This window comes from Epinephelus fuscoguttatus, linkage group LG22, assembly GCF_011397635.1.
Source record: "Epinephelus fuscoguttatus linkage group LG22, E.fuscoguttatus.final_Chr_v1".
Lineage (NCBI taxonomy): Eukaryota > Metazoa > Chordata > Actinopteri > Perciformes > Serranidae > Epinephelus > Epinephelus fuscoguttatus.
Window position 1 is genome coordinate 35432776 of NC_064773.1, and position 20819 is coordinate 35453594.

A 20819-nucleotide genomic window follows, 5' to 3' on the forward strand; every position below is an offset into this window, starting at 1 on the left:
TTCTGTTTATCTCTTTGCACTTACATGTATGTACTTCATTTCTTTGGTTTTAAATGTAAAGCGTCTTTGAGAGCTGTAAAAGCGCTATATAAATAAAATGTATTTATATTATTATTATTATTATTATTATAATGGAGGGACTTACCCTTTTACATTTTTACATTTTCCCATAGGCTCATGGAAACTTTTGGGCTATATAAACAAAAACAATGAGCCTTAAAACACTAGGTTAGCCATGAAAAATTACCCATTTGTTTGTGGATTCCTGTTTTAAAGCCTCAAGTTGAGCATTTCAGCATTTCACCATCCTGGCCAGAAGTGACCATATTTGGATGAGAGGGTGGAGTTGCGGAGGAGCGAGAGGTTGATCTGACTCATATGATGCTTCTCAAATTCAAGCATGCTTCCTTGGTAGATCCCTCCAAGTTGGGTCCTACAGAGGCTAGCAAAACTCCTTCCTAGCATTCGGTGAACACACATTGGAACAGGCTAATGAGTGCCCAGAAGAGCCCCCTTCAATTCTGGCAAATTGTGCTCAAAGAATTGTGGGCACTTCATGCCCGCTGAGGATACACACATGCAACTTTGAAAATCATCTAAAGGATGGACCTGGTCCTTGATAGAATTCGATAAATCCTTGATATTGGAACAGTCCTTCGACAGGATTTGAGAATGTAGCCTCCTTGGAATTTAGCTATTTAAGGATTCATCCTTGACTTTGAGAAGCACCAATAGACTGTGCTGATGCCTCGTAGACAGCCTGTTACTTAAAGCAGTATTGCCTTTAGCAAAATGACCATTTGTAAATCACTGAGTCATGTTGTTGCCTTGAATTGATAAAGTAAACTCTGTTTTCTTGCATGCCTCCACAGAAAATGGACAACATATTGATTTCCTGATTGATTGAGGAACACATTTAACATTTAACAACAGAAAACAAAGCATCCATTTACAGTCTCATCGTTTCATTTATGCTTAGTTCTTCCCAAACACATGCCTTTTTGCTAAAACATTGCTATTTACAACTGAAGTGAGAGTGAAACGTATCTATGTTCTCTTCAAAGCGTGACTCCAGTACTCTTTTTTTTTTTTTTTTGGGAAAATGCATGTGCCGACCTGTCCCTGGCTCGTATGAAGTGCTTTGATTAGATGGTTCAATATCATATCTGCTCCTCACTAACCTGCATGCTGGACCCACTTCAGTTTGTCTACCATCCCAACTGATCTACAGATGATGCCATAGCACACATCCTCTGCACCACCCTGTCTCACCTGGAAAGAAAGGGAGCTATGTGAGATTGCTGTTCATTAACTACAGCTCAGTGTTTAACACCGTAGTTCCCTCCAGGCTGGTCACAAAGCTCAAGGACCTGGGATTAAACACCTCACTGTGCACGTGGATCCTTGACTTCCTGACAGGCATACCCCAGGTGGTGAGAGTGGGCAGACACACCTCTTCCACCTTCATCCTTAACACTGGAGAACCCCACGGCTGCGTTTTGAGTCCCATGCTGTACTTTCTGTACACACATGACTGTGTAGCCACTTTAGACTCCAACTCCATTATTAAGTCTGCTGATGACACAGCTGTGGTTGGCCTGATCACCGATAACAATGAAAAGGTCTACCTGATAGAAGCAGAGGACCTGACCCACTTTTGTCAGTACAACCTACTCCTGAAGGTCAGCAAAACTGAGGAGATGATAGTGGACTTTGGGAAGAAGCAGCTAAGAAACTACGTTCCCCTTAATATCAACAGGTCTTTGGTGGAGAGGGTACATAGACCTGGGCACTGTATACTGACTCAGTAGTAAAAAAGGCAAGGCAGAAACTGTATCACCTTAGACACCTAAGGAAATTTCAGGTTTCCTTTTAAATACTGAGAAATCTCTACTACTGCAACATCAAGAGCATCCTGACCAGGAACATCACTGATTGGTATGGAAACAGCAATGATCAGGACTGCAAAGCCCTACAAAGAGTGATTCATTCAGCTGAACACACTACAGGCGCTCCTCTACCCTGCCTCAAGAATATTTACACAAGGCACTGGAAAAAATAAGGCCAGGACAATTATTAAAGATCCCAAAACTGCCTTTCTCCGTATTAATGTCGGGAAAACGGTACCGGTCACATCAGGTCAGCACTGAGAGGCTCAGGCACAGCTTCTACCTCCCCCAAACTGTATTAAATGCACACATTGAAACAAGTGACAGATTATGGCTACGTACCGCACACAAGACAGGACTAAGAAAGAGGATTGAGAATTTAATAGAGCAACGCGTTTCGCTTACAGCTTCGTCAGGCTCATGAGCCACTTTATATGTGGTTTTTTCTTTACACGTTTGTACTTTTGCTACAGTACCAGCACCTTGACTTCAGCTGTGCATGGGCATTTTTCTATAAGTGACAGATTATGTCGGTGAAGTTTCTCAGTCATCCAAGTCATGGTAATCATAAGTGCTATATCATAGGCAACTGGACTTGCTTGCGTTTCGCCTCTCGTCCTCTCGTTCTTGGATGAGAGGCGAAACATCTTCAAGAAATGCAAGCAAGTCCAGTTGCCTACAATATATAGCACTTATGAGTGAAGTGAAAAATTAGATTTCATTGAAATTTTATTTATAGGATTTCATGTGAAGAATAAAATTGAAATTGAGTAAATCCGTTCAGAACTGAGAACACTTCAATAGAATAAAGCTCATTTGTGTATAAAAAAGAAAACAAACAAAATCAGGCTCTCATTCATTGTCTACAGAGCAGCTCCAGACATTATACTTAATAACATCACAAGTGTGAGCGTTCTCTGGTCTCTGAGAGAGAGTAGCTCATGCTCATGTATTTTTTTCCCCTGTTAAAGGTTTTTTTGGGGGGAGTTTTTCCTTACGACAGAGGGATGTCATATGCTGTAAAGCCCTGTGAGGCTAATTGTGATTTGTGATATTGGGCTTTATAAATAAAACTGAATTGAAATTGATGTTCAGAAATATTGTTTAAACTTTCCTAAACCATGGAATCAAAATCCTTAATTTAGGTGATGTTTATTCTTACTACTCCACCTAGTTACCCATTCAGGCAAGCATTGCAATGTAGAATTAGTTTTTAAACAACCTTAAAATATTCCACAGTATTGGTATCGATGGCATTCATACTAATTAAATTTTTTCAACTATTCCCATCACTGTACCTTATTCTTACACATTAAAGCCTGCATTTCAGTGTAGCGTCAACTTTTCAGAAAGTATAAAATATTCCAGATCTTTGATACCAACCAATTGCCATGTTTCCAACTATTCCTACTACTTCCCCTTCTTAAACATTCAAGCCAGAATTGCAGTGTAGTGTCATCTTTTCAACAACCCTAAAATATTTCCCACTATGAGTATCATTCATCTTTTCAGTAACATTAATACTAATTAGACCCCTTTTAACTTTTTTCAACTATTCCTTTAACTTTATCTTACTCTAATGCATAAAAGCCAGCCATTCAGTGTAGTGTCAGCTTTTGAAAAAAAAACCTTACAACATTGCACATCATTCATACATTAATGGTATTATTCAACATCTAAAGTCAGCATTGCATTGTAAGTGTCATCTTTTCAGCAATCCTTCAAATATTCCATATTCAGGGCATTATTGAACTTATCACTGACATTCATACTAATAAGATCCCTTTAGACTTTTTCAGCTATTCCTATCATTTTACCTTATTCTTACATATTAACGCCAGCATTGTAGTGTAGCATCAGGTTTTCCAAAAATCCTTAAAATATTCCACACCATTCATACATTAATGGCGTCATTCAACGTTTAAAGTCAGCATTGCAGTGTAGCGTCACATTTTTCAGCATGCGGCATTGATACCCTCAGTTTCTTCAGAAATTGCTTTCTCTGGTATAGCTGGGTTTCCCTTTAAGATTTAAGGCATGGATGGATGGAGACTGACCCGTGTGGATGAAGTGGAGGTGGTGGTGGTGGCAGTAGTGATGGTGGTGGCCGGGCTGCCAGGAAAGGTGCTGTAGTCAGAGCCACCTGTGTAGTTTGATGCCTCGCTCATGGTGCTCATTGGACGTTCCTTCTTGTCACTGCTACTGCCCTGCTCTGATGAAGTCTTCGGAGCCGGCCTGCCACAGGGCAAGAGACATGGAGAGACAAAGGGAGAGGTTGTCAGTCAGACATTTGACCTCCATATTAATAAAGTACAGTATTATACAACACTAAAAGTGAAAGCTGGGAGGTGTGACCATCACTAAAAACACATCATTGCTTTTTTTTTTTTTTTTAAATTGTGTACATTCAGATTGCTTCAGATTCAGTTAGGAAAAGCAATACCTAGTTAAGCCAAAGTAACCTGGATTTAGTGGAGAACTGGGGGAGAGAGAGAACGCATGCGAGAGAGGGACGTAAAACGAAAGAAAGAGAGAAAGGGGATGCAAGGCGACTTGGTCAGCAGTGTTTGCCTCTGCCTCATCAGCAGTGGGAGAGATGTGTTAAAAATGTAGTAAAGAGTGTTATCATCTGTGTGCCTTATTGCCATGATGCACACTAGATGCACACTAGATGCACTGAGGGGTGTAGCCTGCTCTGCTGCACCTGTCCTGCGTGAGACAACAGACTACTGAATTACCGGTAAGCAGAAGAAGAAGAAGGAGTGGCAGTATGCCTCCGCACACCAGTAAAGTTTCTCTTACAGTTTATAGCCATGTCGGTGAAAACATGTATTTTTCACACCCATTTTCCCCCCGGGCAGCACAGAAGATCTATAGAATCAACACAGTCTTAAGGTGGGCATCCAAGTATAGTGTCACCAATTCAGTATCTGAACAAATGTCTTCCTATCTATTCCTGAGATATGACATTGAAAAACTGCCAGAAAAGTATTTTCATGCAGAACATTATAATAGTAATAATAATAATAATAATAATGATAATAATAATAATAGTACATTTTATTCAGGCAGACCCTATCTTCACTCTCTTATAACACACTGTGTGTGTCAGGACCATTAAAGAGAGGGAGGATGAGAACAAGAGGAAGGGTAGAGTGGCTTGAATGAGCATGAGCAGACAGGGAGGCAACAGAGACACAAGCTGCAGAAGCAAAGATAAAGAAAGTGAGAACGTAAGAGAAGTGAGCTGGTCCCATGAATCATAACTATTATTCTCTGGGTGTCACCTCTGATACATGCCTTTACATCCAACTAATTTAAATGGCCTGCCAACTTGGCTTTGACTAATTGGACCAGCTCAAAGGTTTTTGCCCCTAGTGAAGTAGAAGGACAAAAGTTAATGTGAGGAAAAGAACGTTCAAAGTTGAAAACTACCACAGTAACAACCCATCTCTGCTCCCTAGCTCAGCGGAATGAAGCAAAACATCGCTTTGTTATTATTATTGACAGCAACATCATACGGAACATGGAAGGGCTCTAAATGGTAAATGGCCCTGGACTTGTATAGTGCCTTTCTAGTCTGACCACTCAAAGTGCTTTTTACACTACAAATCACATTCACCCATTCACACACTGGTGGCCAAGGCTACCATACAAGGTGCCACCTGCTTCTCAGTTTTTAACACACTCACACACCGATGGAACAGCATCAGTGTCTTGCTCAAGGATACTTTGAAATGCAGACTGGAGGAGCTGAGGATCGAGCTGCTGATCTTCCGATTAGTGGACAACTGGAGTTAGTGGACAACTTGCTCTACCTCTAAGCCACCAACCGTCACCCCCTCGTACAAATTTGACATATTAATAGGAACATCAAAATAGATGTTTAGAGCCCTTCTACATTCCATAACATGAGTCACTTTTAATTATAATCAAAAGGGTGTGTTAAATATATGTTGCAAAAAAGTAAGTATACCCTGTGAGAGTAGTGGTGTGGATTTGAGTGTCTGCACTATCTTGCAGGCTTTGCTTCATTAGTTTAGGCACAGCAAGATAAAGCAGAATCCGAGCTGAGATAAGACCTGTTATATTCTTTCTGGAACTCATCAGAAGACTCCATTATCTAGTTTTGGGGAAAAGTTTTCTGTCTGGAACACATATGAATACAGCTGTACCTCAGTGTGTGGCCCCAGCTTTCAGATACACACACCAGCTGATGTTGCAGATAAAAACATTGTTTTTTCTCCCAGGTGGATCGTCTGTGATTGTACTCACTGTTGATCAGATAACCAGTAAGATAGCAGCAGTAATATCCCCTGGGATAAAAAATGGATGTCTTTATCTCGCCTCCAGGTCTTTTTTCTATGTCATAGGTACCTGTCTTACCTGCCTTATACACTCTTTGAAATACCATCATCCCCCTACTATTTCATTTGTAACCTGCACAGCTTTTATTTAAAATAAAAATACAGTTTATGACCACTATTGCCATAATTTACCACACTGTACTAAAGTACTATACTTAAATTTAAATCGCCCCACCAGAAAGAACATAATTGGCACACCAGCAATTTAAATGCCTTGAAATGCATTAGCAGATCTTCTATATTCCACAAGGACAGCTCTGATAATCTCCTTTTTTGAGTAGCTTGAAGCCAAATGGAAAACCCCAACTCTGTAAACTGAATGTTGTCAACACTCATATTATAAAATAGGAATATCAAGAACATATTTAAGTTTATTTTAAATTTAAAAATTACCACTTGACAAGCAGATCAGTTTATTCGGAGTGTTTAAAGGATCAGTGGCATGTCTTTGCATGTTCTTTGCAGGGCTTAATGCCATGAATTTTAAAAAGGATACCCCACTAGAGCTGAGATCGGGCCCAAAAAATTCAGCCTGACCCGACCTGAGCCCATGCACATTATGTCCGGGACCGGCCTGGCCCGTCCAATTAACTGTTATTATGGGCCTGAGCCCGATTTAAACCCAACATTTTTCAATAAGTTGGCTGTTATAATTAACGCTAAGGACACACTGAGCGCGTTAGTGCCGCGGAAGTCCTGCGAGTGTACTCAACACCCTTTTACCTAGTTTGGTTCACGTACACCCTAGCCCTTAAAGGGGAACTATGCCCATTTTCAGAATTCATACATGTTCTTCCTATGATCTAAGACAGTCCAAAAATATTATTAAACACAAAACTCTCTCCCAAATCCAAAAACTAGGGTGCTAAACAAAACTGAACAAAAACTGAAGCTGCTCCATAAACAATGACTTGGGAAGGATGTTATAGATGACACTGGGTACATTTGCATGCTTTGTTATAGCCATGTAAATGGCAACAAACAATATGAGTGTTTTTTTGGTGGGCGGGGCTTATCTGGAGGCAAAACAATTCTCCACAGATAGCTAGCGCTAGCAAGTTCTGTTGTCTTGTTTTCGACAATGGAGGAAGATGACATGAGTGGTGCCTACAGAAATACTCATTCCAAGAGCCAAAACGCACTCTGGCACAAACTGTACCGTTCATAACCGTTCGGTTATCCAGAGCGGTTACCGCAAGTGTTACTTGAATAAGTAAACACTGACCAACTGGACCAGACTGCTACATGGGTGATTTGACAGGACTGCTGAAGGTGGGATGTTCAGCTTTGTGGTTGATTACTATGCCAATCTTACAAAGGAGGATGACACTTGAACGGTTTCGTCCATTTTGTTATGCTATCGAAACAAATGTTAGCTAATGCACTGAACAGCTAGCGTTATGGAGAAATCCAATATTCCTCTTAATACCTCCCCAATTTCTGATTGACACGATAATCCTTAATACACATAATGTTACTCATCCTTACAACAGTAAATACTTTTTCCCTCACTGGATATGAAGTGTAAGTTGTACGTACCAGCATTTTTTCCATCCAGTCTTTTTGTCTTATGGCCATAGTTAGCCATAGTTGTCTTTGTTTTTGTTGACAGGTAGTGGTGGCTGGGATTTAAATTTTGAGCCATGACTCCTTCTATTCTGGCTCCCAATAACACAACAGGACGGCATTTTGAGACTCTAGCCTACAGCCCTGTGGTGGAAAATCATGTTTTGCCTCCAGCTAACAAAATTATGTCATTGTGACATCGGGGCCTAAAAGGGTCTATACAGCACATTTGGAAAAGAGTGCCCCAGGAGTGAGTCCTAAAATCTGGAGGTAGCAGGTTACACACCTGGTTCCCTCATCTCACAGTCAGTGGATTTTTTGAATGGGTTTTTAGTTAGATGCCTGAAATAAGATCTGTGGTTTACAGAAGCTGATGAGACTCTTACGTTTTGTTCTACAACATAAAATACATCAGTAAATACCCCCCTCATCAATTTTGAAGCTTTTATGTGTCCTTAAAAAGGCAGGTGCTAACAAATGGCATAGTAGACATGTTAGAATATGTTAATGGAGTGTGCACAGCTGCATGTAAATGGGTATCAGTGCAATATTCATATTCATACTCAGCTTAGTAGGAATATCACCTTTTATGGAATAAGGGCAAATATCTGAATATTTTGTGCATGTAAACATAGTGACTAATTATTTCAGCAGGGCTGGCAACACTCACATATCAACTGTGCATGCAGTGTCTGCAAGCAAAGGCATTTGGCCATTGTTGCCAGAGGCAGATGTTCTGAATTTTCTCCCATTTCATGGCTCTGTCAGTGACACTGAGTTGCCGGCCAATTGACTGTGAGTGAGAGATGAGGCCTTCACTTGCCTCTAGTAACAAGAGCCCTACATCTAAAGCAGGGTGACTAACAGACACACAACTAAAGTCGCCCACTGACTGTTTCTCCCTCTCTCTGTCTTTTCAATCCTTTCCACTGTCTCATCTCATCTGCCTTTTCATCTTTCAGTTGTACAGTTATCTCAGTCTTTATTAACATTTCTCACATAAAGCCTTTCTGTGGCTGCTCTGTTTATTCTCACTTCAGTGACTTGCTGATGAAACTGATTTGTGTGAGTAGTGGTGGTCCATGCTGTTACTCAGCCAACTAAGCAGGATCAGAGAGCTCTGGAATGAAATAAAATGGAGTTTTTACCCTTTTCTATTTGTTTGTAGTGTGTCTCTCCCTGTGAGCACAGTATTTATTTGCTCTAAATATGACTTATGTTACTGATGACTCAGCTGGATAGTGTGATGGAAAATTCTGGTATTTGACCATATTTAACCTATAATGTGTTCTGCATGTGTTGTATAAGGTTACTTGTTTTGATGAAACTGAACTTCTTACCTAATGATATGTGTTGCTCATTTAACCCCTACTATGATAGCAGTGTTAGATACAGCAGAGGCCTAATGGAAGTAGGTTAAAGGTTACGAGCCAGGGAAGCTCAGACACCAAGTGTCCTTGTTAGTCTCCAGAGATGTTGTGTCTTAGGAATGTCAAACCAACCTGGGCTACTGCAGGCGCCACATATTTTGATTGTTGATGTGCATGTGTTATGGAAATTATAAAGATAGCGGGGCTGGAGGACTTGCGGGGCACTCACTGACTGACTGACTGTTCATGCGGTTGTATGTGTGTGTGACTCCATTCATGAATGCTTATTAAAACTCAAGAAAGACAGCCGACTTTTTCTATAAACTGTTCATTAAATAGTTGTTTTGCCACCACAATATCAAACATCCATTTTTTGTACTCTGTCCTATGTTGTTGTTTCATTTTCATTGTTGTAACATCACACTGGATAGTATGTTACTGCTACTATAAATACTAGTTTTGAAACAAACAATGCTAATAAAACATAGATCATGATGGGGATATAATGGAAACTCCAGCTATGTATTCAAAAGAATATGTAGCACTGACTATCAAAAACTGTTTAGTACCTAAAGGTGGCTTGATCAGACCTAAAGTTTGTTGTTTGATCAGATTATTTATCTTAATTATCTTGTTTGTCATAGAGCCAAAATTATCTCAACTCAAAGTCCAATTACTGGCTCTTTCTTTGAGAGCTTTCAACCACAACTTATGTTCTTTCATCAGCTAAACACCATCTGTGGACCAATACAGGGCCTAAGATCCCCCAGTCCTCCACACTGCAAATTTTATCCAGGAAGTCTGTAATACTTCATAATAAAATAACATTATTATCACTTATAGGTTATATTTAACCAAATTCTGAATTTCATGGTGAAGTTCATGCAGCTAAATAAAGTGATTTTACAGAAGAATACTGCTTAATCACATTAATATATGGAATTTAACTGTGAGATTCCAATAAAATACAGTAATTCTACAGGAGCATATTGCTAAATCACAGTAATCCAATGTATGTTAAAGGGATAGTGCACTCAAAAATTCAGCCATTATCTACTCACCCATATGCCGATGGAGGCCCTGGTGAAGTTTTAGAGTCCTCACATCCTTTACGGAGATGGGCGGGGGCAGCAGCTAGCACACCTAATGACGGCGCCCCAGACTAACGTCCAAGAACACAGAATTGAATCTACAAAGTATCTCCATACTGCTCATCCGTAGTGATCCAAGTGTGCTGCAGCCCCAACATAAAAAGTTGTTTCGAAAAACGTGAACTCTGTTTTTAGCCTCACTGTAGCCTGTAGCTCTGACTGCTTCTCTGTGCTCTGCGGTCACGTGTGCGTGCTCAAGGTGATCGGAGATGCAAGAGCACGGTCTCTGAAGAGCAGCAGTCTCGTCAGTACTGATGTTCAGATTCTCAAGTGCAGGCATTGCCAATTCCCAGTCTGAACAGCAAAGACTTTCCACATCCGTTAGTATTGCTCTACATTTGAAACAACTACACAACCAGGTTTCTAGTGCTCGACTCCGGTATTCTGTGGCTGGCTGAGGGTTAGGCTCATGAGCTGCAGCGGCTGCCTCCATCGGCATATGGGTGAGTAGATAATGGCTGAATTTTCATTTTTGGGTGCACTATCCCTTTAACTATGAAGTTACAGTTAAATTCAGTAATTTACAGGAATGTACTGTTATATCACAGGAATGTAATGGGCTTTAACTGTGAGGTCACAGTTAAATATAGTAATTTTACAGGAGCATAATACTAAATCACAGTAATATGCAGATATAACTGTGAGATGACAGTATAAAGCTGTCATTTCACAACAATTTACTGTAAATATGATACATTAACTTACAGTGAAAGTGATGCAACTAGTAGTCAGTAATTTACTGTAAATGTACAGTCAGATATTTTACAGTGATGGCTCTATGACCAGTACTCCATGGTTAACTCACATGATGCCACCTGAAGCAATTTCATTCATAAATGAATATTGTGAGATTAAAATGAATATACTGATCTGATCCCAATGTACAGAATGGACTTCAATACCAAAATCAAGTAGCTAAATCTAAAAAAAAAATAAATATCCAATTTTCAGGGAAAAAATCTATAAGACAATAACTATTATAGATGCAGTGAAAAACATCAAAAATATGTTCTTTAGCATCTGATTCTCAAATCATGGCTGTTCAAAATTAGCCTGGCAAAGCCACACCAAATCACAAATGCAAATTAGTCTGGGACCACTTAGTTAATTTTCCATTTTTCAAGGGCCGTTACCAACCAGTTATAAACATGTGATTTAACACTGAGGCACCGGTTGCCAGGTCTGCTTGCTGTAGATGGCCAATCACAGCAGAGTAGTATCAGCCAGTTACAGCACATTATCAATCAATCAATCAATAAATCAATTTTATCTATAAAGCCCAATATCACAAATAACAGTTTGCCTCAGAGGGCTTTACAGCAAACAACATACTCTGTCCTTTGGACCCTGACAGAGGATAAGGAAAAACTCTCCCAAAAAGAAAGCTTTAACGGGGAAAAAAAACAAAAAATTAGGGAAGGACTTGGCTCAAAGCGAGTGGAAATTGACATGTTGTTGGCACACATACCTCTCTTCTCAAGGAAAGCTTTAAGGCAAGGCAAGGCAAGGCAAGGCAAGGCAATTTTATTTATATAGCACCATTCATACACAAGGCAATTCAATGTGCTTTACAAGGGAAATACGTTAAGATAAAACATTAAAGGAACAATAGATCATTAAAAACAAAAGCTAAAAGCAAGAAAAACAGTGCAGAAAATGCATTTAAAAAGCAAACATAAAGCAAAAGCAACAGCAGACAAATATAAAAACAATAGCTACAGATTATCCTAACAGTAAGTTACATATCTAGTTCACTGGTAAGCTGCAGTAAATAGTAATGTTTTAAGCCCTGATTTGAATGAGTTGACAGTTTCAGCTGACCTCAGATAATCTGGAAGTTTGTTCCACAGGCGGGGAGCATAGAAACTAAAGGCTGCTTCACCTTGTTTGGTTTTGATCCTGGGAACACTGAGTAAACCTGTTCCAGATGATCTGGGGGGTCTGGATGCTTCATAACGTACAAGTATATCAGAGATGTATTTAGGCCCGAGACCATTTAGTGCTTTATAGACAAGTAACAAGATTTTAAAGTCTATCCTTTGATACACAGGAAGCCAGTGCAGTGATTTAAGCACTGGCGTAATGTGCTCCACTCTCTTGGTGTTGGTGAGGACTCTGGCAGCAGTGTTCTGGACGAGCTGCATTTGTCTGATTGATTTTTTACTCAGGCCTGTGAAGACACCGTTACAATAGTCCAGCCTGCTGAAAATGAAAGCATGAACAAGTTTTTCTGTATCTTGTTTAGACAGAAATTCTTTTATTCTTGCTATGTTTTTAAGGTGGTAGTAGGGTGATTTAGTAATTGTCTTAATGTGACTATTGAAATTTAGGTCTGAGTCCAGAACTACACCAAGATTTCTGGCTTGATTTGTAGGTTTTAGTGTCATGGCGTCAAGGTGAGCACTGACTATTGATCTTTGTTCTTTGGGGCCAAAAACAACTATCTCAGTTTTGTCTGTGTTTAGTTGTAGAAAATTCTGGCACATCCACGTATTGATTTCGTCAATGCACTTATTTAGTAGATATAGGGGACTGTAGTCATCTGGTGACACTGTTATGTAAAGTTGCGGGTCATCTGCATAAGTATGGTAGGAGATGTTATGCTATTCCATAATCTGAGCAAGAGGGAGCATATAGATGTTGAACAGAAGAGGCCCAAGAATGGACCCTTGAGGAACTCGACATGTAATCTTTGTTCGCACAGATTCATAATTGCCAAGTGACACAAAGAATTTCCTGTCTTGTAAATAAGATTTAAACCAATTTAGCACAGTGCCAGAAAGTCCCACAAACTTTTCTAGTCTGTCAAGCAGTATGTTATGGTCAACTGTGTTGAATGCAGCACTCAGTAATACCAGAACCGAAATCTTTGATGCATCACTGCTCAGATGAATGTCATTTAAAACTTTTACAAGTGCAGTCTCAGTGCTGTGATGTGCTCGAGATCCAGACTGAAAGGCATCGAAGGAATTGTTTTGCTCCAAGAAGGTGTTAAGTTGCTGAAAAACAACCTTTTCAATGATCTTTCCTAAAAATGGCAGGTTTGATATGGGCCTGTAGTTATTTATTACTGAGGCATCCAGATTAGGCTTTTTTAAGAGAGGTTTAATGACTGCAGTCTTCAGGGCCATTGGAAAAAGGCCTGACTGAAGAGAACAGTTGACTAAAGTCTGTGCATTGTTGTTATTTTTGTTGATAATCTCAGAGAAAAAGGATTGTCGCGCCCTTTTTAGCTCCAAGCTACAGATGTGCAGACTTTCCTTATAGATGTTATAATGAACCTGGAGTTTGGTTTTTCGCCACCTGCGTTCTGCTTTTCTGCATTCTCTTTTTTGAGCTTTTACCTGTGTGGCGTTCCTCCATGGTGGTTTTTTCTTACCAGAGACAAATTTGACCTTCATAGGGGCAATATTGTCCATAGTATTCATAGCTTTAGAGTTGAAACTATGAACCAGATCACTGACAGAGACTGAGGGCACAGCTGGTGTGGGTATAAAATCCTGGGTGAATAGTGTACAGGTGTTTTTGTTGATATAGCGTTTTCTGATTACCCCTGTTGTACTTTTATTGGTGTCAGCGGAGAAGGCCATTTTAAAGAAAACACAGTAATGATCAGAAAAGGCAACATCAATCACCACAACCTCAGAAATGTTGAGCCCTTTGGAGATAATTAGATCTAAAATATGTCCCTTATTGTGTGTTGGCTCTGTTACATGCTGGGAAAGTTCAAAGTTGTCCAGGATGTAGAAAAGTTCTTTCACATTGCCATCTTTGGGATTATCAATATGAATATTAAAATCACCCACTATAACAACACAGTCAAAATCAATACAGACAACAGACAATAGTTTAGAAAAGTCATCAACAAAGTGTGCACTATATTTTGGAGGCCTGTAAATGATTACTAATACTGCTTGACAGGTGGATCTCAACTGCAGTGCAACATATTCAAAAGACTCAAACTTCCCATACGACAACTGTTTGCACTGGTAAACATCCTTAAATAAAGTGGCTACTCCACCTCCTTTCCTAAGTTCTCTAACTGAGCTGATAAAATTGAAGTTTGGGGGGGCTGACTGAATAAGTACTGCTGCATTGTTGTTTTCATTTAACCAAGTTTCAGTTAAAAACATAAAATCAAGGTTTTAAGTGCAGTTGCTGCAGCCATCTTGGTTGTTTATGAAAATGCCTCAAACATGTCCTGCATTAGATGCTTGTGATTGGTTGGCATGTCTCAGGCCACTGGAAATCTGTCCAAAGCAGAGGGGGATCAGATCCATCTGCCTGACCACATACAACTTGAGCTACAGATTCACATGATTCCCAGGCAAGCCCAAAATTACCCTTTCACTCATCTGTAGTAATTTGTGAAATAAAAGCACACACTCAACACCCTCTGTATACAGCATCAGGAATGGGAGAGCCTATGGCCTTTGATAGTGGGACAGTGTTGATTCTGACAACTATTTGAGATTTATTCTTTGGCTTGAGACAAAATGCTTATTGGTTACATTATAGTTACATAACATTAGTTACATTACATTAGTCATATTTTAGTCATTTTATGATGAAAATTAAAAAACAACAACATTTTAGTCAACTTTTAGTCATTATATACATATTTTTTTATATATATATATATATTTTAAATAATCCAGTTCATGTATCAGAAATTAGAATCAAGGTGAGAGGTTCAGCGGCTAACAAGTGGAGTAGACTGCTAACAGCCACCGCTGCAATTAACAAACTCCACTAATCCATTCAGCAGCTCCACCATCCACACTCAGACACACACATCTGGTCATTTATTGCTGAATTACAGCTCACAACTCACAACAACTGACACTGCTCCGCTGAGAGTGTTTTTGCTGGCTAGCGAAACATCCTGGCACAGACTATTTCTTTGAGATTACCAGCCAGTTGCTAATGCAGCATTTGAAGATTATTACAAGCACAGCTTTTCTTGGTTTTCAATGACCAATAGTCCTAACATTATTGCCACATCTCATCGATGAAAATGAAACATAGATTTAGTATTAGTTTTTATTATCAAGATCTATTTTTAGCTTGTCTTGTTTTCATTATAGAAAAAGGTCTTTGACAAAAAATTTTCTTCATAGAAATTCTATACTGTAGTGCAAGGCTTTTAACATGAAACATCTATGCAGGATGTGTTGAGTTTCACTTTAGCATAACAATAATTTAAAAAAGCCTAAAAGTGAAGTGACTAGAATTGATTGGTGAAAGAAAACAATGTTTCTGATCAAAAAAGAAAGTGAGAGCAGCAGAGCAGTGAGTATGACATGTCTCTGATGAACTAATCTAAGCTGGACAGGTGAAGGCTTTTCCTCTGGGTCTTGCCATCTGAAATTGTGGCTGAGACCGCATGTTTTTTGTTCATCAAACAAGGGACAGCCATTTGGCACCCATCTCCACAGGATGCATCATTGTCACACCTATGTGAGAGAACAGTCTTCAAACTTGTTTGAACACTACTGTCACTGTGACATGTAACTCTGCGATGTCACTGTCACAGTTCTGCACTTCTGCTCTCCATCAGACTCACTCTTTTTCTTCTGAGTCTCTGACCCGCTCTTTCTCCTGGACCTCGACCGAGGTAGGACATACCGAGGTAGGACGTAGGCAGGAGGGCCTGCTACACCCTTCCCCCATTCTCTCACCTCTGCCTGCCCACAGCAGGAGCTGCAGCTTTGCTCTCAATGTGGCCTTCTTCCAGCACACACAGAACCTGAAGACCAGACAAGTTAATGTGCCAAGCACAAGGTTTGCAACTAACTTTCCAGCACGAGGAGAACCAAGTTGAGTCAGCACTCAGACTTCTAACTCTGCAAGGATACTGAGCAACCAGTGTCCTCGGATCTGCACCTCTGGAACAAGGACACAGCAAAGACTGCATCTGGAACCACAGTTCTTTTAAGCCTTCAACTGCTGGCTAACAGAAGCAGTACACCAAAGCATCTCTTTTTCTCCTCAATCAATGAACTGGTAATGTATCCACTGGGCACAGCATTATTGCAGTTGTACAGGCTAAGCAAGACTGTTTAACATTGTCAGTTGTGATTTAATACTGTTCAATGTGTTATTGTTGTTATTTTTGTGGCAGTTAGATCATTGGTTATTTGGTTTCACCAAAGCTAAGTGATGTTGGTTTGCCAATGCTTTACACAGACAGAGTCTTGCATGCAACTAAACATCCTCTGTACTACCCCAGACCCCTTTGCAGCACATCACATACAGACATACTCACTTACAAACTGGCTTTCATTATAGCTACACCCAGAGGAGAATCAAAGTTCCTGCATCATGTCCTTTGTCTTTGTCCTGACTGACCTCAGGCAAAACCTCCCCTGGTCTGAAGCCATCTTTGATTCAGCCACCTTGTAATTTTCAGTTGTCAGCCATTTTGTTTTTTAGGTCAGACGGCATTTGTTTCACACACACACGTTTTCTCTCTCTCTCTCTCTCTCTCTCTCTCTCTCACTCACACACACACACACACACACACACACACACACACACACTTGTACATAGTGACTAGTTAGAATTTGTGTGTTTTGTTTTGCTTTGCTTTCTTGTGAAAAAATACTTTTGGAATCATGGCTGCTGTCTGTTTCGTATTGCACAAGAGTGATTGAATAGTCAACCTCTGCTATGTCAAGAACTCTGAAATCCCTCAACCTTTACTATTAATATTGTAATTTTGGTTATGGTTATTAACTTAACTATTAATCAGAATTCCATAGTTAAGTGTATTTTATAAGACTGATATCAGTAACTGGCTATCTTTTTCCCTTTTTGGGAATGGTGCCCCATAGGTGATTTAATGTAAATTAACTCACATTATTTAACATAATTAATAATAATAATAATAATAATAATAATAATAATAATAATAATGAATTATTTCCGATCGCCATTTTGACACTTTAATCGGAAGCCTGTCACAAAGTCAGGTCCCAACAAAACATAGACTGTATAAAATAATGGACGTAGCTACCGTGAAGTAATCCATTGATTTGTGGACTCTTGACTTCAACATTTTGGATGTTGCCATGTGGAGGAGCAAGGCGTGAATCTGACTAAGAAGCCAAGGATACTATCGGCAGACAGCCTTTACTCAAAGCGACCTACCTTTAGTTATGTCTTATTTTAAGCCTAAACAAAATGTAACTGGGAGAGTTCACCCCCTGTACAGTTGTCATGAATGTTTAAATTAGCTATAGAGACAAAAACAGTTATTTGTACCAGGCTGTAAATGTTTATTTCTGCTGTATAGTTGAGCATTTTACATAGGGATCTGCAGGGATTGACTAACATTTGGAGCCAGCCTCAAGTGGCCATTAAAGAAACTACAGTGTTTCACTTCCGTGTTGGCTTCATTTTTCAGCCCCTGAGGTTGCCGCTTTAGTTAAACTTACATTTTCCTGTGGTAGTGGGGTTGATCTCTTGATTAAGGGTAATTAAGAGGCAGTAGATTTCAATTAAAACTATACTATCATAATAGTAATGACAATGAATTGACCAATTGTCAAGTGGCCACTAGAAGAACTGTGGTTTTTGGCACTTCTACGTTAGCTTCATTTTTTCAGCCCCAGAAGTTGCCATTTGAATTAAAGCTGCAGAGATGTACATTATACTGAATTCATCAAGACATCAGGAAAACATGAGGAAGTAGAAAATTTAAACAACAGGAGATCAGAAAGCAGGGAGGGAAATATAGACTTAAAAAAAAAACACAAAACGAGGAAAAACGGCCTAGATAGCATCTCTACATCCACTTATGAGAAGATTAACTTAATTACGCCTTCAAAATCACCCCATAAGCCAATCTACCAAAAAAAAAAATAATAATAATAATTAAAAAAAATCAATATTTTAACTAGAAACACATTAATGGCAACGTCACATAGTCAGGAATAAAGATTTATTTACAGTTTGTACAGTAAGGGGACAGTAATATTAATAATAATATATAAGCTATTTTAATATGATATATTTTAATGCTAAAGCAGTAATCAGTTCTGATATAAATGGTCCAAGAGGCCATATGTAGGCTTATATGTACATACATACATACATATATCTTCCCACGAAAACTGGCATATTAAATTAATATTAAAACACTTTAAAATGTACACCTCTGTCGGGATCCTTTGGGAAACGGTGGAAGGTCAGGTGCGGGGTGTTCCGCTGATAGTTGTTGCAGTTAATTGCACTACACTGTTTTCTTTTACTTTTTTTCTCCTCTCTCCTTGACATCTTGCATGTTGTCTGGGCGCAACAGTCCAAGCTCAACCATCCAAAATGGCGGTACCGCCCCTAGTGGCTGTTGGCAAAAATTCAACGGAGCCTCGCCTCTTGATATCCATGCTCTTTGACCAGGCTAAGAATATTCCATAGTTTCTGAGTGGGTCCCATCATAATTATCAGCTACTCACATCAACAATATAGGAAATAGAGGAAATACCACTGTCAAGTAGCTACAACAGAATGTGACTCTATGATATAACAAATAAAAATAAAATGAATCAGAGAGAGAGTTTCCCGTGCTTAGGGCTGTCTCCTGCACTGCGTGGGAGACAATCCCTTGTGCTTCCTATTAAAAAGTTGGCTGCTGTTTATTAGTGATGGGGAATTTGACCAGACATACATTTGCCAAACCAACCAGCTAGTCCTCAACCTTGAGGTCTTTTCTCGTGTAAAACTAAACTAGAATGACTGCCTTTGGTTACAGTTTAAATCCATGTCTGTCCAGACACATATGTAGCCATGACAGTTAAATGCTTCAAATGTAGGTGTTGTTACAACATACTCTAAAACATGGATGCTTCAGACACATCTTCCCCCCAGCAGCACAGAAGATCTATACAATCAGCACAGTTTCAAGGTTAGTGTCATGAATTCAGTATCTTACCAAATGTTTCCCCTTCTTCTGACGTTGAATAATGGCCAGAAAAGTGTTTTTGCAGAACGTTTTGATGTCACAGTGAAGATGACCTTTGACCTTTTGGATATAAAATTTCATCACTTCATCTAATGAACAGTATGAATGACTTGACAAACACATTTTGTCAGGTCACAGTGGCCTTTGACCACCGAAGTCTAATCTATTTATTTTTGGACAATTGTGTCAAATTTGATTAAATTCCTGTCCAAATGGACATTCTTACCAAATCTGAGGAAGTTCCCTCAAGGTGTTCTTGAGATACCACATTCATGAGAATGAGATGATTGCAAGGTCACACAGTGGCCTCGTCCTTTGATCGTTAAAATTGAATAATAAGTGGACATTTTTGTCAAATTTGTATAAATTTCCTTCAAGGCCTTCTTGAGATATTGGGCTCACGACAATGAGACAGATGCAAGATCACACTGACCTTGACCACCAAACTTACTTACTTACTTAGGCCTGTTACTCCAAGAAGGAGCATAGGCCACTGACAATATTTCTCCACCTCGTCCTGTTCTGTGCCAGCTTCTCCAGATCTTGCCATCTGTATCCAGCCTTTTCCATCTCGGCTGTGACACTCCTCCTCCAGGTGTTTCTTGGTCTCCCTCTACCACGTTTACCCTGTGGGTTCCACTGCAGGGCTTGGTGTGTGATGGAGTTCTTCGGTTTATGCAAAGTATGCCCAATCCATCCCCATTTTCGTTTCTTTATTTCCGCTTCTGTTGCAGGCTGCTTTACTCTTCCCCACAGCTCTTCGTTCTTTATTTTATCAGGCCATCTGATGTTAAGAATACGTCTGAGGCAGTGGCTGGTGAAGACTTTTAGCTTGTTCAGGAGGTTCTTTGTTGTTTTCCACATCTCAGATCCGTAGAGGAGTACGGTTTTTATGCTTGAGTTGAATAGCCGTATTTTGGTCTTGAGTGTGATGTTACGTGCTCTCCATATGGCCCCCATCATGCCAAATGCAGCTCTTGCCTTGCCTATTCTCCTCTTTACATCCCCCTCTGATCCGCCATCACTTGCTACCTCACTTCCCAGGTAAATGAAGGAGTTGACTTCCTCTAGTGGTTGGTGGTTAACCATCAAGCTGGCCAGTGTCTTTGTATTGGCCTTGAGTACTTTGGTCTTCTGTGTGCTAATGTGGAGACCTGTCTCAGCTGCCTTCTGTTCTACGTCTCTCAGTTTCTCTTGCATTTGCTGGTGGTTTTGGGACAGTAATGCAATATCATCTGCGAAGTCTAGGTCGTCCAGTTGTGTAAACAGGGTCCATGTATGATTCTACACTGAATTCCAGAATAGATGTTCTTGATGATGGTGATGAACTTCTCTGGTATGCCGTAGTGTTTCATCAGTTGCCAGAGCACTTCCCTATCCAGACTGTCAAATGCTTTCTCAAAGTCCAGAAATACTGTGTAAAGTGGTGACTTAAACTCTTGTGACTGCTCAAGGATGATTCGCAGGGTTGCTATTTGGTCGGCACGTGATCTATTTTGCCTGAATCCAGC

The 20819-nt window shown here is 39.8% G+C and overlaps 1 protein-coding gene across 9 annotated transcripts in view; it reads right to left on the bottom strand.

Annotated features, from left to right (window-relative positions):
• LOC125882978 (pleckstrin homology domain-containing family A member 5-like) overlaps positions 1 to 20819 on the bottom strand; it is a 603488-nt gene that overhangs the window by 217018 nt on the left and 365651 nt on the right. For all 9 annotated transcript variants that reach the window (XM_049567036.1, XM_049567042.1, XM_049567037.1 and 6 more), the window contains one exon: positions 3947 to 4124. In XM_049567036.1, coding sequence (XP_049422993.1) covers positions 3947 to 4124 — 178 coding nt within the window. The remainder of the gene's footprint in view (positions 1 to 3946; positions 4125 to 20819) is intronic.